General features: G+C 38.0%; 1 protein-coding gene across 9 annotated transcripts in view; it reads left to right on the forward strand.

Moving 5' to 3' along the window:
- The window catches only part of ANO4 (anoctamin 4), a 165,976-nt gene that overhangs the window by 114,850 nt on the left and 28,902 nt on the right, over positions 1-22,224 (forward strand). For all 9 annotated transcript variants that reach the window (XM_051784856.1, XM_051784855.1, XM_051784858.1 and 6 more), the window contains 6 exons: positions 129-250; positions 6,648-6,782; positions 7,515-7,611; positions 8,113-8,173; positions 16,070-16,152; positions 21,992-22,132. In XM_051784856.1, the coding sequence (XP_051640816.1) occupies positions 129-250; positions 6,648-6,782; positions 7,515-7,611; positions 8,113-8,173; positions 16,070-16,152; positions 21,992-22,132 (639 nt within the window). The remainder of the gene's footprint in view (positions 1-128; positions 251-6,647; positions 6,783-7,514; positions 7,612-8,112; positions 8,174-16,069; positions 16,153-21,991; positions 22,133-22,224) is intronic.

Below are 22,224 nucleotides of genomic sequence, written 5' to 3' on the forward strand. Positions count from 1 at the left end.
TGTTTAGCTTTCAGAGTACAAATACAGAGTTTACATAAATTGTGTTATCCATACTGATAGTGAGAGAGATTTCTTAAATATTCTTTTTTTGCTGGTGTTGTTCATTAATGTCCAGATTTGTATTTTAGGGAAGTTACAGAAGCAAGAATTCGATAAAAACCCATGGGGCAGAAAACCACAGACACTTGCTCTATGAGTGCTGGGCTTCCTGGGGAGTGTGGTATAAATACCAGCCTCTGGATCTTGTAAGGTAGGACCTACCTGCTTTTACTTTGTCACATTGTAGGTGCTTTGAGAATAGGTTATCTCACGTCTGACAAAACCATGAAGAGCTCAAATAATTCATGTCATTTTTAAAATCTGATCCTGAGGTCATGGGACTCCATTTAGTTCATGGTGCCACTACATCCAAAGAAATATCTATAGAGGAGTTTGTAGGAGGGCCCAAGAATGAAGGGAGTTTCCTTCTAAAGTTTCCTGATACCATAACTTCTAATGAACAGATTACAAAATATTTAAGAGGGAAAAAAAAATGAAGAGAAATCCGTGGAGGCTGGATATACTTGGTTACCTATCTGTCTACTAGAGGAGTTCTTCCTCTTCAGAGCATGGCTTTGGCAAAAAACAGGCTCTCATTGACTAAAACTTCTCTTTGCAAAAGTGCAACCACGGAACAGGCCCTGGATGAAGTTTCTCCATGCTTACAAATGGCACAGAGCAGAGCTTACAGTCATGGAGTGTGCTATGTGTTCAACAACACTAGTGGTTGAAGTCTTCTCTGTGCCATCACCCTTCAGCTTAGATCAGTTATGTCATCACTGTCCAGATTTGTATTCATTTTGGAAGTAGCCTGCAAGGAAAAAACTCCGAGAAAGCTGAGATGTGATTCCAATTCTTACAGCCCTTTTAAATAATGTTTTCAAATAGGCTTTAATGTACTAATAGAGGATTACATGTTTTTTACGCATATATAGAGAGCCAAAGCCTTTACTGATCATATTGACAGAAGTATTATTGGGCATTAATGGACTTTTTCTACTTGAAGAGAGAAATATTGAGCTACAACAGCCTATTAATAAAGTGTTCAGATGTACCAGGACTACTAAAGACACTGATACATTGGCTATCAGGAAGGGTTATCCAGAGCATGCAATCAGTCCAGCATATTAATTTCCCCTTTCATAAGTCCTGTAACTGATAGAAATCTTTGCTTTTACTTATTCTCAAAATTGTTTCCAGATGAAAGATTTGTAGAGGGTGGCCCTCAAGATAGACAGTGTTACCAATTAAGGCTATATAAAACTTATCCATTTCATGAAACAGAAGGTGCTCAATTTCCATGCATAAAAAGTTCATAGAGAAATACAAAAAAAAGTTTTACTGAGCCCTGTAATTTTTTTAATGCTTTACAAAATAATGTATTAGTCCTCATAATTTAGTCCCAAAAGCTTCTTATTTCTTTTTTAATACATTGGACTCATAACTAGAAATATGGAATTTCTGTCAAATTACATGATGGAAATTGCTGATTTATGGAGGAGCCAACAGTTATACTGAAGGGTTTTTTTAACTTCTAATTTCCTGGTATACAATAAGATATTAATATCACCATATAAACAACTTATCTCTGTAGTGTTTTTTAATCATTTGTCCATGGTGGTCAAGGCTACTGTTCTTCATCAGCATTTCTTGTCTGTGAAAGTGCTGTTGAGGCAATATCTGGTGTTTGGATTAATTTGCTGATCTAGCATCTGAAAGGGGCTTTTAAGTATGGCAATAAATGGTAACAGAACCAGCAAAGTTAGAAACATTCTAACATTCTAAGTTCTGGACCTTGGTAGCAGCCTTCTTGAATAGCCTGGGTTTAAAGTTTAACATTTTTTAAGAAGCTTTAGGTTTTCATCTAAGAGTGTTTTCCAAATCTATTTTACAAAAAAAAAAAAAAAAAAGAAGGCTATTAAAAGAGCAGACCCACTACCTGAGGTCATGAGTGTACTGTCACTGTTCAGAGTACGTGTTTAGCCAAAGGGAAGTTGTGAGATTCCCTGAGCACTGACAGCAGGCTGAGTCTTGGAAGCCATCAAACTCAGAAGGGTTCAAGGCTGCAGCCCCAGCATGGCTTGCCATTTGCTGCTGGAACACATCCTCTGCTTTAATGAATTCACTGAAGGAGGGGTGACGAGAAAGGGAAGGGAATTCCTTTTTCTTCTCACTTCACAGATGCTGGATTACTCGCATTTCCTTAGCTCCTGCCAAGGCTTCAAATTCTCTGAAAATTCAGCAGGAGCTAAGCAAATGCGAGTAATCCAGCATCTATGAATGAATCTTTCATGTCTCCTGCCACTCCCAGCAGTTCACATGTCTATTGAGCTGGAGATTTTTTCTTGAAGAACTGACAACACCAGCAAGACCAGCAAGTTGTTCATTTCACTTGGCAGCATCTCAGCAGGCATACTTTAAACAGAAGCTTTTCTTTAGCACCAGTTCTACAGCGGGAGAAACTTTTTTTTCCCCATAACAACAGCTACGTGGTGTTGTGCTTGAAGGGTATAGTGTTGTCATCTGTACAAAAGGAGTGGATGGATTTTGATTCTTTCACAGACATCTGGCCAGAACTTATGACTCTAGTTGACATTATGTTTTAGAAAGACTAAGAAGTAAATTAGATGCAGATAGTATAATTATCACATTACTAGATATGATATTTCTACCTTAAAGTCAAGTTGCCACAATGCTAAGTGAAATTTTTCATACTTTTGTGCTATTTTATTTTCCTAAGATGTTAAAATGAGGTTTCCATCTGCTGTGCTGTCAATTTGGTGAATCTCAGATTACATTTAATCTCATCAGCTGGCTGATATGGAGATAATAGTCACCGGAAATAAATGTGAAAAAGACATTTGAGGGGAATTGCATGATCCTGCTTTCACTCTGCTTTGAAACATGCAGCAGTATGAAGAAACAGACTTGGCATAATTTGCAAAGCCACTCTCATTAATCAACAGATGTAGCACAATGATTTTAATTATACTTCTCTCAGAATTTAATATCCATAGTTGCTTTACAAGAATAATTTAAGATTCTTAGAACTGATAATAATTGGAAGGAAACAAAATCTATTATATTTATATGCTCTGGGACCATGTAAATCAATGGAAACAGTTGAAGTGATTTCTGGGGGCTTTGGATCACCTCCTTCACACTTCTGTGCATAACTGCTTCCCTCTAGATTGTGCACAAATTGCTCCTGCTGCTGCTTGTGCATGTTATTCACAGGACAAAAAGGGAGGGAGAAAACTATATTTTTAAAGTGATTGTAAAGCTACTAAAATGAATCTGAAAACAAAACTAATGCCTCAGTAACTTGAATTTTGCTCAAGACATTAAATGTCTTGATCTCAAGCTGACCACACCCTTTCAATTTCCTGTCAAGCCTTTTTCTACACCCCATTGCTTCTGATATGGGAGCTTCATATGTCCAAAACACTTGCTGGAAAGCTCTAGTTTCTGTGATGTAGAAAATTCTGTACAGGATTTCATTCTGACCTGCAAAAGGGTTAATGAAAATAGATAGGTTCTTGGCTTGAGCCCAAACCTGTATATTTCTAGATCCGTGATTTCCTTCTGGGCATCCTGAAAGCAAAATATTCTATAATGAAGATCATTAACCACAGAATAATCCAATACCACATTTCATAGGTCTGAAATTAGACCTTGAAGTTTAACCCTATCATTATTATATTATTATTATATTATCAAAAATGTACCTTATTGATAAATACTGAGTTTGAAATCTTGGCCCAGTTAAATCGTAGTTCTACCATTGGAATGGGGTGAGAGCATAGAGAGGTCACCATTAAGGGAAGCAGTATTGAGGTGCTAGTGTACAGGCTAGCATACAATTGAGAAACTGAAATTATTTTTTTATTATTATTTTAATGTTACAGCATATACAGGAATTGGAGAGATAGATTATTCTATCAGGTGCTTGGGGGGTTTTCATGTCTTTGTTTTTTAGGTTAGTTGTGGAGAAAATTTTATGTGGGAGAACCATCAAAGATTCAAACATTTTTTTTCTCTCCTCATTAATAATCTGAAAAACTGGATAGCAATAAATTAGCAAAGTTAAAAGAATACAAGAATGTTATCAATGCTGGAAAAGTTCAAAGAGGCCTTCAAATGAGTAGAGTGAAATTTAGGTATAAGTAATGCACAGTGATGCATTCTAGAAAAAAATCTCTGGAATTCTTCGTGTACACTGCTGAGCTCTGGCTCAAAGATAACTATCATCCCTTCGGAAAGCTATATGAAATTTCTGTTCTTTATATAGTGACAAAGAAGAAACAAAGAGCTTGTTCTTCATGCAAATATTTGGGGCATATAGAAGGGAAAGAATGGCAAAGGTATCTCTAAACCATTTACACCTCCTAAGGGTCATGATAGCCCAGACTAGCTGAACTACACATTGGAATAAGTATGGAACTGCTCTGAACATGGCACCTACAGAGGTCTCCACAGACCTTCTTACTGCCATAGTTTGTTTCTATATCACTTAACATAGTGGTATCTGAGAAGAGACTAAAAGGAAAAATATTCTAACTATTGGGCCAAAAGACATACATTATTAACTTGATCCTGATACAAATTACAGCAGTACAGGAATACCAGCTGTGTTGCAAAGGGCAGTAGTGGAATATCAAGGCTGTTTGTCCATATTTAAATCAATACGTATCAAAGTAATGTCAACATCCTTCACTCATTTTTGAAACCAGGCTCAGGTGCCTTTTCCTTACTTTGCAGAGATGGGTTGCTCCCCATCATGGCCATTCTTATTTACGTGCACACTGAACCTTTCTTGGGTCTTCATCTAGTATTAAGCTGTTTGATCTTTAGCTCAAAAAGAATAGTATGATTTGCACCATTAGGCTGAAGGGCTCAACAGGATAGGAGATGAATTTTGTCATGAATATTTGTCAGCTAGGGCATTGGAACGAGGAAGCATTCATCCCTGAGTGTAGGGAATGAAATAAAAAATAAAGCTTGATGAAGGTCAGGTTTATTTCACTATTTTAAACTATGTATGTGGAGAAAAGTCATAAATATTCAGTAGAAGTAAGCTCACAATGTGAGCTTACTTTTCCAGAGGAGCAGGCACAGCTTGATATCCTAAGTGTCAGGAAAACAATTAGGCCAAAGGTTTCAATGACATTCTGAAGTCAGGGCTCAAAAAGCAGTTTCCAGTGTGGTTTTTTTTTGCAATCAGACCTGCTGCCCTTGTCAGAACTGAGCACGTTATCATTAGCTTATCATCTCTAGCCCGTAAATTTGAGTCTCTGTTGAAACACAGAAGAATAAAAACAACATGATGATATTTGGCTTCTTATACAGAGCTGGTAAACTCAAATGAAAATAGTCATAGAGGTCAGTATCATTCAACAGACTATGAGCTCAGCCCATATAGATATTTCTCACACTGGAAATTTTTAATAACCATTTGAAAGCTGCTATTTTTGTGCAGTCCAGACCAAGTACCCTCTTCTACAATGCATCCAGCCCTAGAACCGTCATAGGTCTTTCCACTCTCATTGTGAAAGTTTGGCCAAAGATGTTTTCTGGTAGCGCAGAGGAGCCAGCAGTGCTGACTCCCTTCATTTGTCTCTGGGTAGATCAGAAGTTTTATCATTAGTGAGAAAGTGTGTTCTCAGCAACAGGTATTTTCCAATTCAGTGGATACACAAGTTTAGGTTATTTGCAAAGTCTCTGAAACACAAGCATATTGTCTTGCCTCCATTCTTTAAAACTAATCTTGCAAATAATCCCCTAAAATCTCAGCCTACTGTGGACAAGACATCAGACTCAGGGCAGTACATGAACCTGCCCCTATGCCAATGAGTTCAGTAGGTTTTTTGTGTGCTTGATGTACTGATTAACACATAAACAAAAGTTTGGTTGTGTGTAGGGGAAGGAAAAGTGCTAAGGAATGTGTAGCTAAAAGGAGCTTTCTGGCCACTTTGCTGCTAGTTTTTCAGCAAGGTATCTAATAAATTAGGATTAATTCAGACTACTTTCCTCAAATCAATGCAAGATGATGAACCTTATTTGCACTTCGCTTTCCACCTGTGGTAGAATCATGAAATTAGTTTTCCAGGAACTGAGCTAAGAAAAGAAATAATCAAATGAAAATAAATTTTATTGGAGAATAAACTCTGGTTAATTAATTTCTTAGAAATAATCTGGGCTCAAATAATTTTTGCTGTTGTACCAGTTTTAGGGACAAAACTTATTTCAATGCAATTATTTAGGCAGTACAGTTACATGGCCAAAAGGCAAAGCAAACCATCAATTTCCCACATACAAAAAACTAGCTTTTTAAAAGTAACTCAGTGTTTCCTTTATGAGGTCTCCACTCATCTAACTGTAAACTGTGGTCAGTGAACTTTTAAGTTCATATTTTAAGTTCATTCATGAGTCGGGTCCCTCACTGTGCATTTAGAAGCCTAGTTGAAGGGTTTTTCTTCAGAAAATTCTGACTGCTTTCTAATCTACTCTTCAGATATGATAGAAATGTTTATTTTCTACAAATGAATGAGATTAAGCAGATTTATTCTAATTAGCAGGTAAATTTGCTGTGTTGTGTTTTAAAACAGGCGGTACTTTGGTGAGAAAATTGGACTGTACTTTGCCTGGTTAGGCTGGTACACGGGGATGCTCTTCCCAGCTGCCTTCATTGGATTGTTTGTCTTTTTGTATGGAGTCACCACTTTGAACCACTGCCAAGTCAGGTAACAGGGGAACTTTTATAAGGAAATTACAGCTGTGGGTTTTTATGAATAATTTAACAGAACTTCCCATAAGTTGTTAATTATTTCATTTTGAACTGTTGAATGAACTATCAGAAAAGACTGCTTGGTTCTCACAAGGCACCCAGTGTCAAACTTCCTATGTTTTTTGCTCCTGAATTGGGATGAGAGGAAATGCTTGCCCAGTTCCAGTTGCTGATGGTCTTGACAGCTCAGCATGAAGTAGGGAAAAAGCCAGGCCCTTCATTGCTTTTGAAACAGGCCAGCAGAAGAGTGGGAAATTTTCACTCTCTTTAAGGCCTTTCCCAATGAAGAAACCCCTGCACTTTCTGCTAAGTGCTTCATCTCTAAATTCTTGCACATTTAAGACAAGTCACAAGAATAAGTCAAACTGAACTTTGTCTGCAATTATCCTCACTCTCTTCATCCTTCACTCTAACTCAAGGAGAAGCTGGAGATGGTAAAGAAACGCTGCTAGGTTGTCCCTGAAGAACTGTACTCTGCAATTATGACTGTAAGCTCTGCAGTCTTAGACAGTCAACAAATATTAACTGTATACATGCAGTTATAAATATCTTGGCTTCAGTTACAGAGCAGTTTTGTTCAACAAATAACTGAATATTGGTGAAACCTATCAATCCATTTTAAGACAAATCATTGTGCAGATTGTTGTAGTAATCAAGCTATTAATTTTTGTCTTTTCTATTTTTCCAGTAAAGAAGTCTGTCAAGCTACAGATATCATAATGTGTCCTATATGTGATAAATACTGCCCCTTCATGAGGTTGTCAGACAGCTGCATTTATGCCAAGGTATGTTTTAGGCTGTGCAAATAGAAATGCTGTCCTGGTAAAAGCATTAATTTTACCTTTTGCATTTGTCTTTAGTGAGCTTGAGTAGCTAAAATCTTGAAGGACAGATCGAGTTCAGCCAACATTAACTTTGCCTTTCACCAGTACTTGGGTTGTAAAACACCTGAATGTAATTTGCACTTAGAGATTCAGCAGTCTCAGAGGTCGTATCCTAGATGCACGTGTATGGTGTCATTGACATTAGCCTTTATCTCCTGATCCATCCTCTGTTGGATGAATGCTTTGGGTCTGAAATGATGCTCACATCTGGTGTTGGCAGGGGGCAGTCCCAGGCCAGGCTGGCAAATAGTCCTGTCAATTGACAGGTGCATTTCACATATCATGGGAAGGATCCTCAGTGTCAGGTCAGCTACACTCGTGATCACATTAACGTTATTAGGTGAAAATAGAAAATAAAGTCTTATTATTATAAATTGACCACACTATTAACATATCCCTCAGGTTACCCACCTTTTTGACAATGGAGCTACTGTCTTTTTTGCTGTTTTCATGGCTGTGTGGGGTAAGTTTTTGTTTTGATATTAAGTAATTGAACCATCTGTTTCTTAAAGATTGTGATGCAACCCACACCTTTTTATTTTCAGGCACGCCTTTTTCAGACACTGAGAAAAACAATATAGGTTTGAGTCTTTTCTGTTTCTGCAAAAAAAAGATTGGAATTTGTAGAATCAGGTTTTTATGTGATAATTAAATTTTAATTAAAATAAAAACATGAATTCAGTATGTAGTGTCTATGTAGATTTTACATATGTATATATATATATTACATTCTGTGGGGATTTCTAACTTTTTTTAAATCCATTGATACTGAAGCCTTTTCTCTGTTACTGTTAAGGACTTTTCTTAGCTTAGGGCAATTGAGTTTAGTGTCAGTATTGAAAAGAAGTAATGTATTGTTTCCCCATCCTGCAGAAAGGCAGTAAAGCCTAAATAAATACAGGTAAGCTGGTTGCAGTTAAATCAAAACTCAGATGAAACAAATGGAAGATTTCATTGAATGGCAAATTGATCTGAGAGTGGTCTAACTGTTGCTATGGAGGCTGAATTTTGCCCATAGAACAGTTCTATTTCTGGCTCAGCTATTTTTCCTACTATGATCATGTAGGCAGAATTGAAGGAAAGAGGAAACTAATTTCTGGCAGCACAAGCTGCCTAAGAATGCCTAGGCTCTTAGGTACTGCCATGCCATTCTGAGAGAAGGTTAATGACTTTAAAAAATGGCTCAATGAGGTAATTCAAATATAGCATCCATCACACAGCTCCAGGTACTTGAGCTACCCTGATTTGTCATTGTTCTCCTGTTCTTACTCACACATCTCCAACTGCTTTGGAAAGGTGTCCAAGTAATTCTTATAATCTCCATTTTAAACTGCAAATCTCTTTACTGAACTACAAGAAATATGTAAGAGGCAATGTGGCAGCCACCAGGACAACACAGATTAGCCAACCTGTCTGTCTCAGTTCCTTCCTCCAAAAATCCCATTTTGTCTTAGTTAACCAATTAAATTAGGTCATAAACCAATCAAGCCTGTTCATGTCATTTCATGTAGTATTGACAGTATTAAAGTATCACAAATTACATTTAGAATAAAATCCACAGATCATACAGATTTTATGTTTCTGCTTGATATTTCAGCTTTGTTTTAAACTACACCAGAGCTGAGAACTACTAAAAATTTCTAAGACTTAAAGGTTTTTGTAGATGTTTACTCAGCTTTTCCAAACTCTTTCTCTGTGTGTTCACTAAAGTTAAGAATTTCCAATTCAGCTTAGAGACATGGACTTCCAGTCTCAGCTAGGGAAATTGATGGTTTAACATTGTTGAACGTTGACATCACAGTTTCTAGCTGCTGATGAGCATGTATTTGGATTGCAGCTTTTTGCACTAATGCTTTTCTTCCTCCTTAACAATAACACTGATTTCAAAAAACAGCTGTGCTTACAGCATGGCATCTGTGTCTTAGCACTGCCCAGATCCAGGGCTGGAGGAAAAGTACCTCTAGGTAAGGGGAGTCCCTCACTCAGGTAACCATGCCCGGTCCTGCATTGTGGTCACTGCTTTTGAGAAGACTGGGGAGGCTGAACATGCCTGCCTACAAAATATTGTAGGTCCTCTCTCTTTCCTGTCCTAGTTGACAGAAGCTACATCTGATTCTGGTTAGCCTCTCCTTCATCCCCCTCCTTCAGCATCACTGTCAGACTCCCAGATCCAAATTCCCTCTGGGAATATCTCCACACCAGCCTGCCAGCACTGGGAAATGCACTACTCATCCATGCATTTACAGCACCTAAGTCCACAGTGAGATAAGAAAAAAATACAGTAAAAGCTGCCCTCTGGATGATTTGGCTACTGGAGAAGAAACTATAGGAGAGTAGCTGAGGGAGAGAGCTTTTCCCACCACTTTTGTTGGCTTACACTGTGCTTGTGAGCTTGCCACCAAGAGGGAGGTAGAGACAGCAACAGGAAGGAGATGTGAGTGTAGGGTATGGTTTGGGGAACAGAGCAATCCTATGGCTCCACCCAAATTGTAGTTTCTTAAAGAAGACCTTGCAGAGACAACAGTGAGATTGTGGAGATATTTTCTGTGCAGATAGGGCTAAAGCAGCCTTACAATAAAGAAAGTCACTCTTTCCAGGGATTTTCTGGTGCTGTGTTTAGGAGTTGGCTTACTGCCTGTGTTAAATGGGTTTTCAGTCTGCAGTAGGCCTGTTGGCATATGCAGGAATTGCCATCATTGTAGTAAATCATGGAGGGAGAGAAGAAACAATGATACAGGTTTGATTGTGGAAATGTTTTTTCTGTCAGCATGAAACAACTGGCAAGTGCATGAAATATTGAGTGTGAAAAGTTCAGCCTTACAGATGATCCAATTTGGTAGGCACTAACATACAAAATAATGATGGCAGTGTTTTTATAAAAAGAGAATGAAAGCAAAAAAAGGCAGCTAGAACTATGTTATCTCTTTAGCTGGACTTTAGACACTTATTATTATGTAAAGTACTTTCTTCACTGTCTTTATATCCATTAGTGAGTTCCCATGTTGTGGGAGAAGCCTCAGGCATTCGCTTGGGTTTTTCAAAACCAGATGTGGTCAGATTGGTCTTTCCATGAAGAGATGATCTGTATGGAGCTTTCCTCCTTTTACTCTGAAGACATCTTTAATTGATGGACAAAGTGGTTTGCTGACATTTTAAATATAAATAAAATTCTTCTCCAAATGACAAGCAAACTGCTGTGGCCAGGATAGGGAGAGGAATTACCGTGGCAAATACCAGCAAAGACTGCTTGATTTGTGGACCAGCAATGAGCCTGACTGTAGGTCTCTGAAGCACAGGGACTCAGCTTTTATAATGCTTCCTCGTGAGATGAGTGAGTGCCATCAAAGGCTAGAATTGTCAAGTGCACCAGGAGATACTGGAATAGAAACACACTTTTCTTCAAAATATATATTGACCCATCACCTCACTTATTTGATTTCTGCCCATGTAAGCAAAGTTCTATATGAGAAGTAAAAGTAATTGATGCAACAGAAAAAATATGATACTTGCTAAAGTATACCTGAAAGCCCTATGACTTAAGACAACATTCATTTTAAACTGATGTAGCAAAGGACAAAAGGTAGTCTCCCTTCAGTACACTTAAGGAATTCAGTGGTAGTTTGTATAAGCTTTTCTGTATTGAAACTTCTGTTGAAAGGAAATACACTTTCAATCAGATTGAAGCTGTAAATCTCTGTGGTTCATGGGAAAAAATAAGTCCCTATAAAGACTAAAACTTTTTTTTACTTTATTCTTTATTGCTGTACAGATTATCATTGATGCTCACTGAGGCGTCATCATCTCAGAAGATGGAAAATAACTTTTTTCTTCTGAGAATCTCTAGTCTTGATGATATTTTCCAGATGTTCAAAGCTTTCAAAAAGAGGGGAGCAATAGCACATTTTGTGCGTCTGCACTAGGGGAAACACCCACACTTTGTCCTTTATGTATGCCCTGAGATATGTTGGGCTCAATGAAAAGGTAGGTCTCATTTCTAGGAAAAACTTCTCTCTTTTTACAGTCTGCATTAGATTCTTACCAAAGACAGAAAATGAGAGGAAGATGTTAATTCAAAATAAATGCTGGCAATTAAAGTGCAGTAAAAGCTAATTCTCATTAAAAAAAACTAGGTAAATTTGATACTCAATTGACTTCCAGCATGTTTCTGTAAAGCCAGACAGAATTGTAGCTTTTGCTTTTCCAAAACTGAGATACTAGGGAAACCTATTGCAAAGATGTTACTGTCAAGATGTTTCCTGAAGCTCAGTAGCAAAGTTCTGTAACTGTTCAACAGGAAAGTCCAGCAATTTGTCATTTCTAATGCATTGTTATAGATAAAGTGGGCCAGTGGTAGTTTCTCTGTCTCTGCGTATCTATGAGGGACTAAGGGACACAAGAAAAATCCTTTTTGAAATTTCTTCTTGTCTAGCTAGAAGCATGTTTCCTTTGATAAAGGAAGTAGCTTTAGAACTCTTGCTGAAAGGCAAAGTTAGGAGGCAAAAAAAAGGCCTGGCATGAAGAATTTAACATTTTTTTCAAGCAATGAGAAATGCCAACACAAAACAATTTTTCTAAATTTATCAGTTAGTCTAATAAAAGATATTACTTTCCTACAAACCTTGCCTCTAGCATAAAATGTTCACATTGATCTGCTCTCTGAGGAGATAGAATTTAAGGATGTTCTTCAGCAATACTCCTGCTATATAGAATATATTCAAGGAGTCAGGATGGATATATTAAATAGTGTTCTGAAATACAATAGAGAGAGGATTTCTCAGAAAAGGTCAGGATAAAGTTATTTACTGCATTACTAGATAAGATCACAACTTATTACAGAAGCATCTGAGGAAGTGATATTAAGACAGCTGTTTGTACAAGTGGATTTGAGAACTCAGCTGCAAGGCTGAGCTCTGAAGTAGGACAAGCGCTGTATAGAAAAAGATAGCAAAAGATCTGGGAGCTAAGGCAAATGAGAAATTCAAAATTCCAAGCAGGACTTTTTGATAATATGCAGCATCTCGTTTAAACATACCAACTGGAAAATAGGGCAACAATAAGTACAGTTGTGTCCTGTTGAGTGTTAAAGTTGAAAATGAATGCTAAAATTTTTAGAGGGTATTAGTAATTACCTGACCAAAACAGAAGCAGAGAAATTTCAAAATGCAGTACCTTAAGTTTTAGAAGACCTAAGTAGCACAGTGAATCAATCAAAGATGGTTATTTATAGCAAATTTTAAACTATCTAGCAAGGTAAAACTACATACTGACCTGGATAGAGGCAGAAAAGTGTAACAGTGAAAGCTAAAACAGCACTGTATGGATCATCCTGTTTACTACTTAACAGTTAGAAAATAGCTTTCTAAAGAAGCTTTAAGGAACTGCACATACTCACTCTGAGAGGTGCTAAATATGCTACATATAATATGTATAGATTCCTCATTCCAGGTGTGTGAAAAACAAGGAAGAAAGGAAGTATTGTTCAGCACAGGCATATCTGAGAGGTTCATGCATGGGACTCATACGCCCACTGGAATACTGCTACCAGATATTTTTTTGGAATGAAAACAGAATGGTAGTAATCACGCTTCTTTCTCCCAGGTCTCCAAAAAGTGCAGGACTACTTGTTTATCCTGTACAAAATAATTCAATATGAGCTGATAGGAGACAAACAACCCTACCAGAAAAAAATCAAGGAATGAACCATGTGGTGGTTCAGCAGCAGTGGAGCCTCATTAGAACTTACTAGTTTTGCTGACACCAACCAATCATACTGCAATTATTACAAAAATTTATAGAAACATTAGGCTCATTAATTTTACTAGATTAAATCAAAGCAGCTGGTTAGTTGGTTAGTGCTAATAACACCAAGATTGTGGGTTCGATCTCTGTATGGGTCATTCACTTAAAAGTTGGACTTGATGATCCTTGTGGGTCCCTTCCAACTCAGAATATTCTGTGAAATCTGTGACCTGGTGTAACATAATTCCAGCTGTCGGAAAAAGAAGGACATGACACAGGTAAATGCCTTTAAACCAAATATCTGCTCCCTAAACATGTTTTTGATACTTTACCTTATCTGCTTGTAGTGTTCATTTTCTAAGCATACCTTAGCTGCATTGACTAGTACAATAAAATATACTTATTAAAAATTCACTTTTGCCAAACTAATGCCAGTGTTTAGTATCATGTCCCATTTTTATCAATATGCTGCAGTAGGGCAGACAGACTATTAAGGAGATGCTTTTAGGGCTGGATGTGGAACATATTGCCAGACTATTGTGACACTGTTAGAGCTGATACTGTGCTACCTCATGAACAAAGAGGTTTATGTTCTCTGTGGTTAGCAGCCTGCTGCTTTTCAGTGAACAATAAAGGAAAGAGCCAAACTTCACAGTGGGAAAGGAAGCCTGTCCATTGATTTGTGTTGGCTTTAGACAGCCTCTACATTCTTTTTGCAAAATAAATTTAAAAAACCCTCTAACTATAAACAGGCTCAGTATTAATCTTCAGATTATGTGCCTATTATTTTATTACTGTTTCCTTAATTGTTCTTTCCATCACAAAATGGAAGCACGGTTGTCAAATGAAAAGGGGGATTTCCTCAAATCCTTAGTGTTTGATTGGTCTGTCAGTGCTGCAGGAAAGCCAAGACCCTTGTGGCACGTCAGTCTGTCAACATCCTGTTATGGTGACTCTCCACTGACCAGTCTGCTGGATCAGAGGATGGTTCGACTAACTTGCTCAGGGACATGTGCCAACAGCATAAGAGAGACCCCCTCCCAGATCTTCACACTTTTGGTTGAATATGTTACCCACTGCCAGCAACTGCTAGCACCCTTGAAGGACTCACATTAACAGTTTGTTAATATACACACTGATAATAGAAAATTGTGATAGGTTACGGTTTGAAGGCTGATGGTGATAGAGTCTGACTGCAAAAACTTGTTCAAAGCAATGTACAGACAAGCTCTAATCACCAATTAAATGTAGCTCAAGATGATCAGAGAGCATAGAATGCTCTTACCCAATAGGCATCCCTATAGGGGGATAAGACAGGTTCAGACCATCAACTGATTCCAAAAGTTATGACTTTTCCCAATTCTTAACTTACTTTTATACTACTTCTTCACATTTATGTGGAGCTAGAGTGACTCTAGTGATACATACATTTGTTACTTACTGGTGTAAAATTCTCTCATTTCTCTTTTAAATATATAGTCAATAAAATATAGAGCACATGCTCCATGAGGGGTGGTCATACCTTGGAGGTGGGTAACTTGGGGATGGAGGTGTGTGTTAGTAATACAGTTAGATTATAATGAACCAAGTTCATCCAAAGAGAGTGATTCCACCACAGCTGCTTGTTCAGCAGCCAGACATCTTCTCCCATCTCCTTTGGCTGACAGCTGATATGGGGTTTATCTACAAGGTACCGTCGAGATCCACTCCCTGCAAGGATTACGCCAGAGGCTGGTCACAGCTTCTACTCCACCTTCTCCACCTTACTCCACCTTCTACTCCATCCCCTTTAGCATGTGCTTAAGGTTGTAGATTGTGTGTGAAGAAGGAATAATCATGGAATAGGTTTCGGGCATGCTGACCACATTTCATTCAGGAAGTATCAATTGCATTTCACCATATAATTTCCCTACCATTCTAACCTCTGTTAGAATGTGAATATAACTTCCCAGTCCTCTAGTTTTACTCCCAGTCATATTCCCACAGCAGTCATGTGCAGGCCTGTTACTCTGTCTTGAACTCTATCAATAAGGGCTGTACAATACAATGTTTAATTATCAGATGTTAATGCCACATCACATATATGAACTTATGTAGTGTAAAAAAGGGTCTGGATTAGAAAGGTGTAAAACAGAAGTTCCCATTTCTTCAGTAGTACTCTACAGGTTTGCATATGCACTGGAATGCACTTCCAGTGGGTTCTGGTTTCTGTATATTGTAAATGGTCTTCAAAGAAAGAAAGTTACTACTTTATCTGCAAGAGAAAACCCCAAGAAACCTTTAGCTTCATCAGAAATCTGCTATATCTGGTAGTGATGACTCACAGGAACAATTTTACTTTTTGAGAGCCCTCCCTTGGTTGGTTAGAAATTGAACATTCTCATTTAGCACTAAATGAAATTTCTAAAGCCTCAATCATACTTGAAGCAAGCAAAGTAATCCTTAGAAAGCCATGCTTTCTGAAAGCAGTTTTGATCATCAGCAAGATTTGCTGTTCAAAGGAACCTGTTTATGCAAAGAAATTAAAATAATGTAACAGCTCCATTCAACAGTTCTGTGATACTCATTACGATTTTCTTGACTTAAAACCAGTTTTGTATCTTTTTTCTACTTGCTCCAGCTACTGTTTTTCTGGAGTTTTGGAAAAGAAGGCGAGCCGTAATTGCTTATGACTGGGACTTGATAGACTGGGAAGAAGAAGAGGTTTGTATAAAAAAATGTACACCCTCATCTTTAAAACAAAGAGATTTTGTTACAAATTTGTGTTTTTATTTTGGATTTATTTTCAATTCATTATTCAAATCTTTATAAACTATGAAATAAGCATTTTTCTCCTTAAAACTTTCCTCTGAAACATGAAGAAACTTTCTCTGAGCCAGACTGTCCTCACTTTTTACACCTTTGTAAATCTAAATTAATTTGCAAGATTTCATGGGGAAAATGCACTTTGTGGGAAATCCATTTTTGTTTTGGTAGCTAACAAATTTTGCTGTTTAATCCAAGGAAATTCTTGACAACCCAGGGTACCATGAAATTTGGCAAATGAGCTTTTATTTATTCTTTTATGTAGTCACTAGGAGTATTGATGGAAAGAAAGCCTTTTGAGGCTTGTACCAGCTTCTGAACATTCAGGTGCTCTTTTTTTTGAAAAGTGCTGTGGAGAGAGACGGGGAGATGAACAAACTCAAAGGACTTATTTCATCCTGTGTTGGTAGAGGAAATTCCCTTAGGGAGGAACCTAAACAGCAAAAAATAACCTTAACCTTTTCCTGTAGTGGTTACCAGAAAGGAACAACATGCTCTTGGGACTGTGAACTGAGGTGTAAGTGGAACTAGAAGGTTTTATTATGCAGGACAAAAGCAAGATGGATATGGCAGAAAGAATGTTCCTTGAGTGGGATTTAGACTACAGATATCCACAAAGTCTGCTTTCCTTCCTCTATAGAGACTGTCCTGAAACTCTTGGAGAGATGGTTAGAGGCTGCTGTAGTTGTCTCAGTGCAGTTGAACTTCTATATTCCTGCTTTTGTGGAGTATTAATCTTGCCAGAAGAGGAACAGACCTCTGAGTTATGAGATTTTTTTTCTCTATGAGGCAATGTAGTTCAGTGAGGCCATGAAATGGTACAATTGCTCATTTGCTGCTGGGATATTTTTTTATTAGATGCTTAACAACTAAGAAAATATCCCAAGAACATAACATGAAATAACTTACCAACTGGAAACTGATTTCTTTACAGCAACAGGAACATTATTATGTGTGGACATATTCAGTCAGTTCTTGGCGATACCTCACAATAATTGTCATGTATTTAGGAAATACTCTAATACTGATTTAAGTCTCTTGAGATTAGCAGCCTGCTCTTGCCCATACTGGCAAGTCACAGAGAGACTACATTGAGACAATCCTGCTTGAGGTTCAAATAGCAGTCAGGATTGACCTGCAGGGATCATGTTCCCTAATATCTAGTTGCAAAAAAGCTGCTACTGCTGCTGACAGGTAAGGCAAAAGATGACTGCACCAAACTGCAATTTCCAAGTGACTATTATAGCTCTGTCCATGTCCCTGGAATGGGAAGGAGCCTTGAAACTAACAAAATACAAAAGTAAGTATTGAAAATATGAGATCCTTTTTTTCCCAGGAAGTCAGTTCTTGCAGATGTATTTAGTCTAAGATGCTATATATCTTCATCTTTCACCATTTAACCCACTTGGATGTGTACTATGCTGATTTATAAAGCCATCCACCTGAATCTTCTATGATCCGTTCATTTACAAATATTGAATTTCTTGGTAAGGTTGTCCTTAAGTGATGGGGGATTTTTCTGCTTGTTTCTTTGCTTGGGCTTTTTATTAGCTTTTTATGTAATACTACTAAGTGATTTCTGGCTGCTATGGTAGTGCTTGGAGGAGTCTTTTACTTAGATGTGACCGCAACAGCTTCAAGCCCAATTAGGATCCCTTCTGATTCTGTTTCCCTCTTCTCTTTATGCACATGTTCAAATTCCAGGTATAACTTCGATGCTACTATGGAAAGTGCATGTCTTCCTAAGGAGCCTGGAGGAAAGCATTGTTATGACTCACTCTCTGCTATTTAAGCTTTTTTGGAAAAGCATTATCATGCCTATGCAACTAAGACTTTAGCTGGAATAAACACCGAAAAGAGAAGAGAGAGTGCAGTTTCTAGATTTTTCCTCCACCAGCCAAAAAGCCTGAAAGAGTTTCTGGTAGTTGAAACTGTCCTTGTAGAAATATGATGTGTTTATTTCATGATGCCTATTAAATAACATTGTTTTTTTCGTAAGAGATGCTTATTTCCCTCTGGCAGACTATTTCAGTTTGGCCTGCAGGATGACATTTGCATATTGGTAATTTTCAGAGGATACCTGCTCCCTGCTGATGGTCAGCTGGTCTTTTATTCTCACAGCAGAGTTTTTCCAGTGAGCTCTGTCAACAAGATCTCAGTCAGGACTAGTAATGACTGTATGTGCTTCAGAGCTATTCATTGCACCTCCTTACAGGTCTAGAGGGAGTTTTGTAAGCCTCTACAGCAGCAGGTAGCAGTCTTTTCAGAAGTAGTGTGCCACATGATACTTTTCTCTCTCAAATTAGAGGTTAAAGATGCTAATAGGAACTCACCTGGGTGAGATCTCAAAGATTTGTGTGACCAGTTATCAGAACATCAGTATCTTATTGGCATTTCAGGCATCAGTTCCTCCTTTGTTCAGCATTCATGGGATCCCAAGAGCAGGAGCTGATTGCTTCCCAGAGATGTCTTCTCCAAAGATGCTACAGCTGCCAGTGTCCATGTCTACTGCACAACTCAAGCATGTCCTTGCTTTAGAGTCAGCTCTATGGACCACTGTCTCCTCTTCTTGAGTGTATAGTGCTGCACTTTTCCATTAGCACTGTGGGCTTCAAAGGACGTTACCGTTAAGAAAGTCACAGTTTGGAAGCAGGTGTCCCAGATGAAGAAGTGTTGAGATCATTCATCACTTTGCCATTACCTTCAGCTGCAAACAGGATGACCTGCAAACTGCAGGCTTTGCATGAAGACTTACTTCTGGGGATGATATAATCATATCAGTGACCAAGCTTCAGATTTTTGATCTACAAATCTTTTTTTCTACATCTGGGCTACAGAGGACAACATATCCTTGGACTAGGAAGGATAGGACTATTTCAAGAATTCACCTGTTGAAGGATTAGAAAACTCTTGGGAAAAAAAAAGCATATATTTCACAAAGCAATATAGAGTAGCTCTTCTAGAGCACAAAGATCTGGTCTAAGGCAGTGCATATTAATCTGTATTTGATACTCCAGAAATCAGTATGGTTTCACCTATGAGTAAAGACTTGGAACTATCCATATTTGAGAAGTGGGAAGGAAGGAAAACAGTCTATTTTATGTAGGTAGAAAAAGACACATCCTGTGGAGTTTGACTGTGAAGTGATACGAACAGTGAGAAGTCAATGAGAATTTTGTCTCCATAATGTGAAAATTTTACTCCTTGAAGTGCTACATTCTAAGAAAACCACTGCTAATTAAATTTCCTATCTACATTCCATTCAGTTATCACTGGACAAAATCAGCTGATTGCTTTTATTAGTTATTTCGAAGAAATCAATTAAAGAGGTCTAATTACTGTTGTAAATCACAAGCTTTTGATAATGAAGATTGGTATTTTAACAACACTATATGTCTAGCTTTTGCTTCCTTTAGTCTTCATGGGCAAATTGAAAAACAAGATTTTGCTACAGAGCGAAATTTATTAACTCCTACCAACAGTAGACTGAAAAAAATTTCATAAGGCTTCCTATCACTTTGTTATCTCTTTCCTGTTCTAAATGAAGAGGCAAATAAATGAAACAATAAGAAAGGACAATTATATTTATTCAGATATCCAACCTTGCAAATTCCTCACTAGTTCAGATTTTCACCCAAGGAAGGGATGCAGCAGCCCCTGCAGTGTCCAGGTCCCTCAGTCTCTGGACATGGACTGAACGTGTTCGGGCTCTTTCAACCCTACATATCTGGATTTCCTGTTCTTGTAAATCAGGTGCAAGGTGGGAGACATGGAGGGGCTTGGGTGGGCATTCCACAAGAAACAAACTGCACACAGTTCCTGGCACTCCCAGACAGAATATAGTTTCTGTTGCTCTTAATAGCATACTTTTTTCTTTCTCTTCAGTGTCACTTTCTTTGTATCATTAACCTCAGCCAGACACTGTACTTTTTACTTCCAGCCCCAAGCACAGTTGAGTGTCATTAAAGAGGTACAAAGGTTCATGCCAGAGTCTCATTTTTTTGTGGAGAATTCCTGTAAAAATAGCAGTTGCATTATCTGAATTGACTGGAGATTGTAGGACATGTTGATATGATAAGGACTTCCCTATAGTGCAAACCGTAAAAGATAATTAAACCTTGGCTCAGAGGGAGTTGCAGAGAAGTAAGGATTTCTTGTCTATGACTCAGTGAGCCAGCCGGCAGAGCCCTTGCACAATCTACAGGGTGCAATTCTCAAGCACCCTGCTTCAACGCTGTCACACTCTGTCCTTTTGCATGCCCCTGGGCACATAGGAATACTACTCACATGGTTCTTTTTGCCAGATTATGGTTTGCTCAGCTGCCTGCAGCCCTGATATGTCAGGAACAGCTTAAGCAACATAGAATAAGAACAAGGTGTTACTCTGTCTCCACAGAAACATGCTTAGCCTTTGTGTATAGGTTATGTAGGTCTGGTTCCCTCAAGCACATAATTAGTTACACAGGCATTGCAGTTAGGCATACCTGAATCTTAACTTGTTTTTATAAAACCTTATGAACATGTTTGTAAAAGATTGCTGTGTGAATCTGAAAATTAACTGTGCTGAGAAGGTGTCTTCAAAACTTGGGAGAAGGAAAATGAGACAAGACTGTCTTTGTTTTTGCCCTTTCCAGGGGAATTTTATAAAAAGGATGTAGGCTTTTAGGATATCTCACTTTTATTCACATTCTAAAGATATTTGTGAGCAGTTAACATTCACCCATTTCAATGCAGTCATTTTAGGTCTGGGCATTTACAACTTTAGTCAGTCAGAGTTCAATTAAATGCAGTTGAAGAGTTGGAAGTGACTGAAATTTGTAAGTGGATTCTTGTCTGCTCCCTTGTAGTCAGCTGTACCATGGGCCAGTTCTTCAGTATACAGCAGAGCACTATAAACATTGATCTAACATCTGCCAGCAGTTGTGAGAGCCCATCCTCATAGCCTGGTTCTTTCTCTCATATGTGACAGTGTCCTGGATGTCAGAATTGGGTAAAGTGGCACAGGACACGTGGCTGTTGGTGAACCTCTGCGTGTTAGGGTAGCCCTACTGCAGCTGAAAACTGTGAGGTATTACCTGCACTAAGAGTGAACCCTGTCTTCTGACAAATGCTGTAAACAGATGTAACCAAGTCTCTCCCCAGGTAATCCTCAAGTTTCATTTCAGAAGAGGGGTTTAAATGGCAAAGAAAGATTTGGCATTCCTGTTGCTGAAAGTTGTTCCTGATGATAATATTGTCCAAGTTAGGAAACATTTGAGCAGCATTAGATGGCATGGATCCTTTTTCAAATGATGAGAAGATTTTGCTGATATTGGGAAGGTAAATACCTAAAAAAACAGTAATTTGGTTTGGAAAAATGAGGTTAGTTTTTTTTTTTCTTTTTGCTTTGTTGAAAAATCCCAGAATTAGTAGGATAATGTCAGACAGAAAAATTCTGTGATATCAACTTTAAAAAGATTTGTCTTGCAGACACATAGTTTGAAAGAGCATTGTTTAGAGGAATAGCTAACTGGGGATTTTAATAAATACTTTCAATACATACTTTTATGGGTACAGTGATTTATTCCAATTCTCAGAAAGGAGACCTGATTTTCCAGCTCATCTTTTATAGTAGCTGTGCCAGATGTGAATGCAAAGATTTAATTTCCAATAACAGTGACCTGATAAAAGATCTGAAGTTTCCTATAGAGTTTTTCCTAGCTGTGCTGTATATGAACATTGTCTGTCTGTTCCTTAGGAGGAGATACGTCCACAGTTTGAAGCCAAATACTCCAAGAAAGAACGAATGAACCCCATATCTGGGAAGCCAGAGCCTTATCAAGCGTTTGCAGATAAATGCAGCAGACTCATCGTTTCTGCATCTGGAATATTTTTTATGGTTTGAGAACTGTTATTTATTTACCAGTTGAAAAAAATGCAAAATAGCATTATCTCTGATGATAGAGTATCTAAATATTGGATATGACTGCT

Source organism: Manacus candei, unplaced genomic scaffold (genome assembly GCF_025592945.1).
Source record: "Manacus candei isolate 608988 ecotype Guabito, Panama unplaced genomic scaffold, ASM2559294v1 h1tg000018l, whole genome shotgun sequence".
Classification (NCBI taxonomy): domain Eukaryota; kingdom Metazoa; phylum Chordata; class Aves; order Passeriformes; family Pipridae; genus Manacus; species Manacus candei.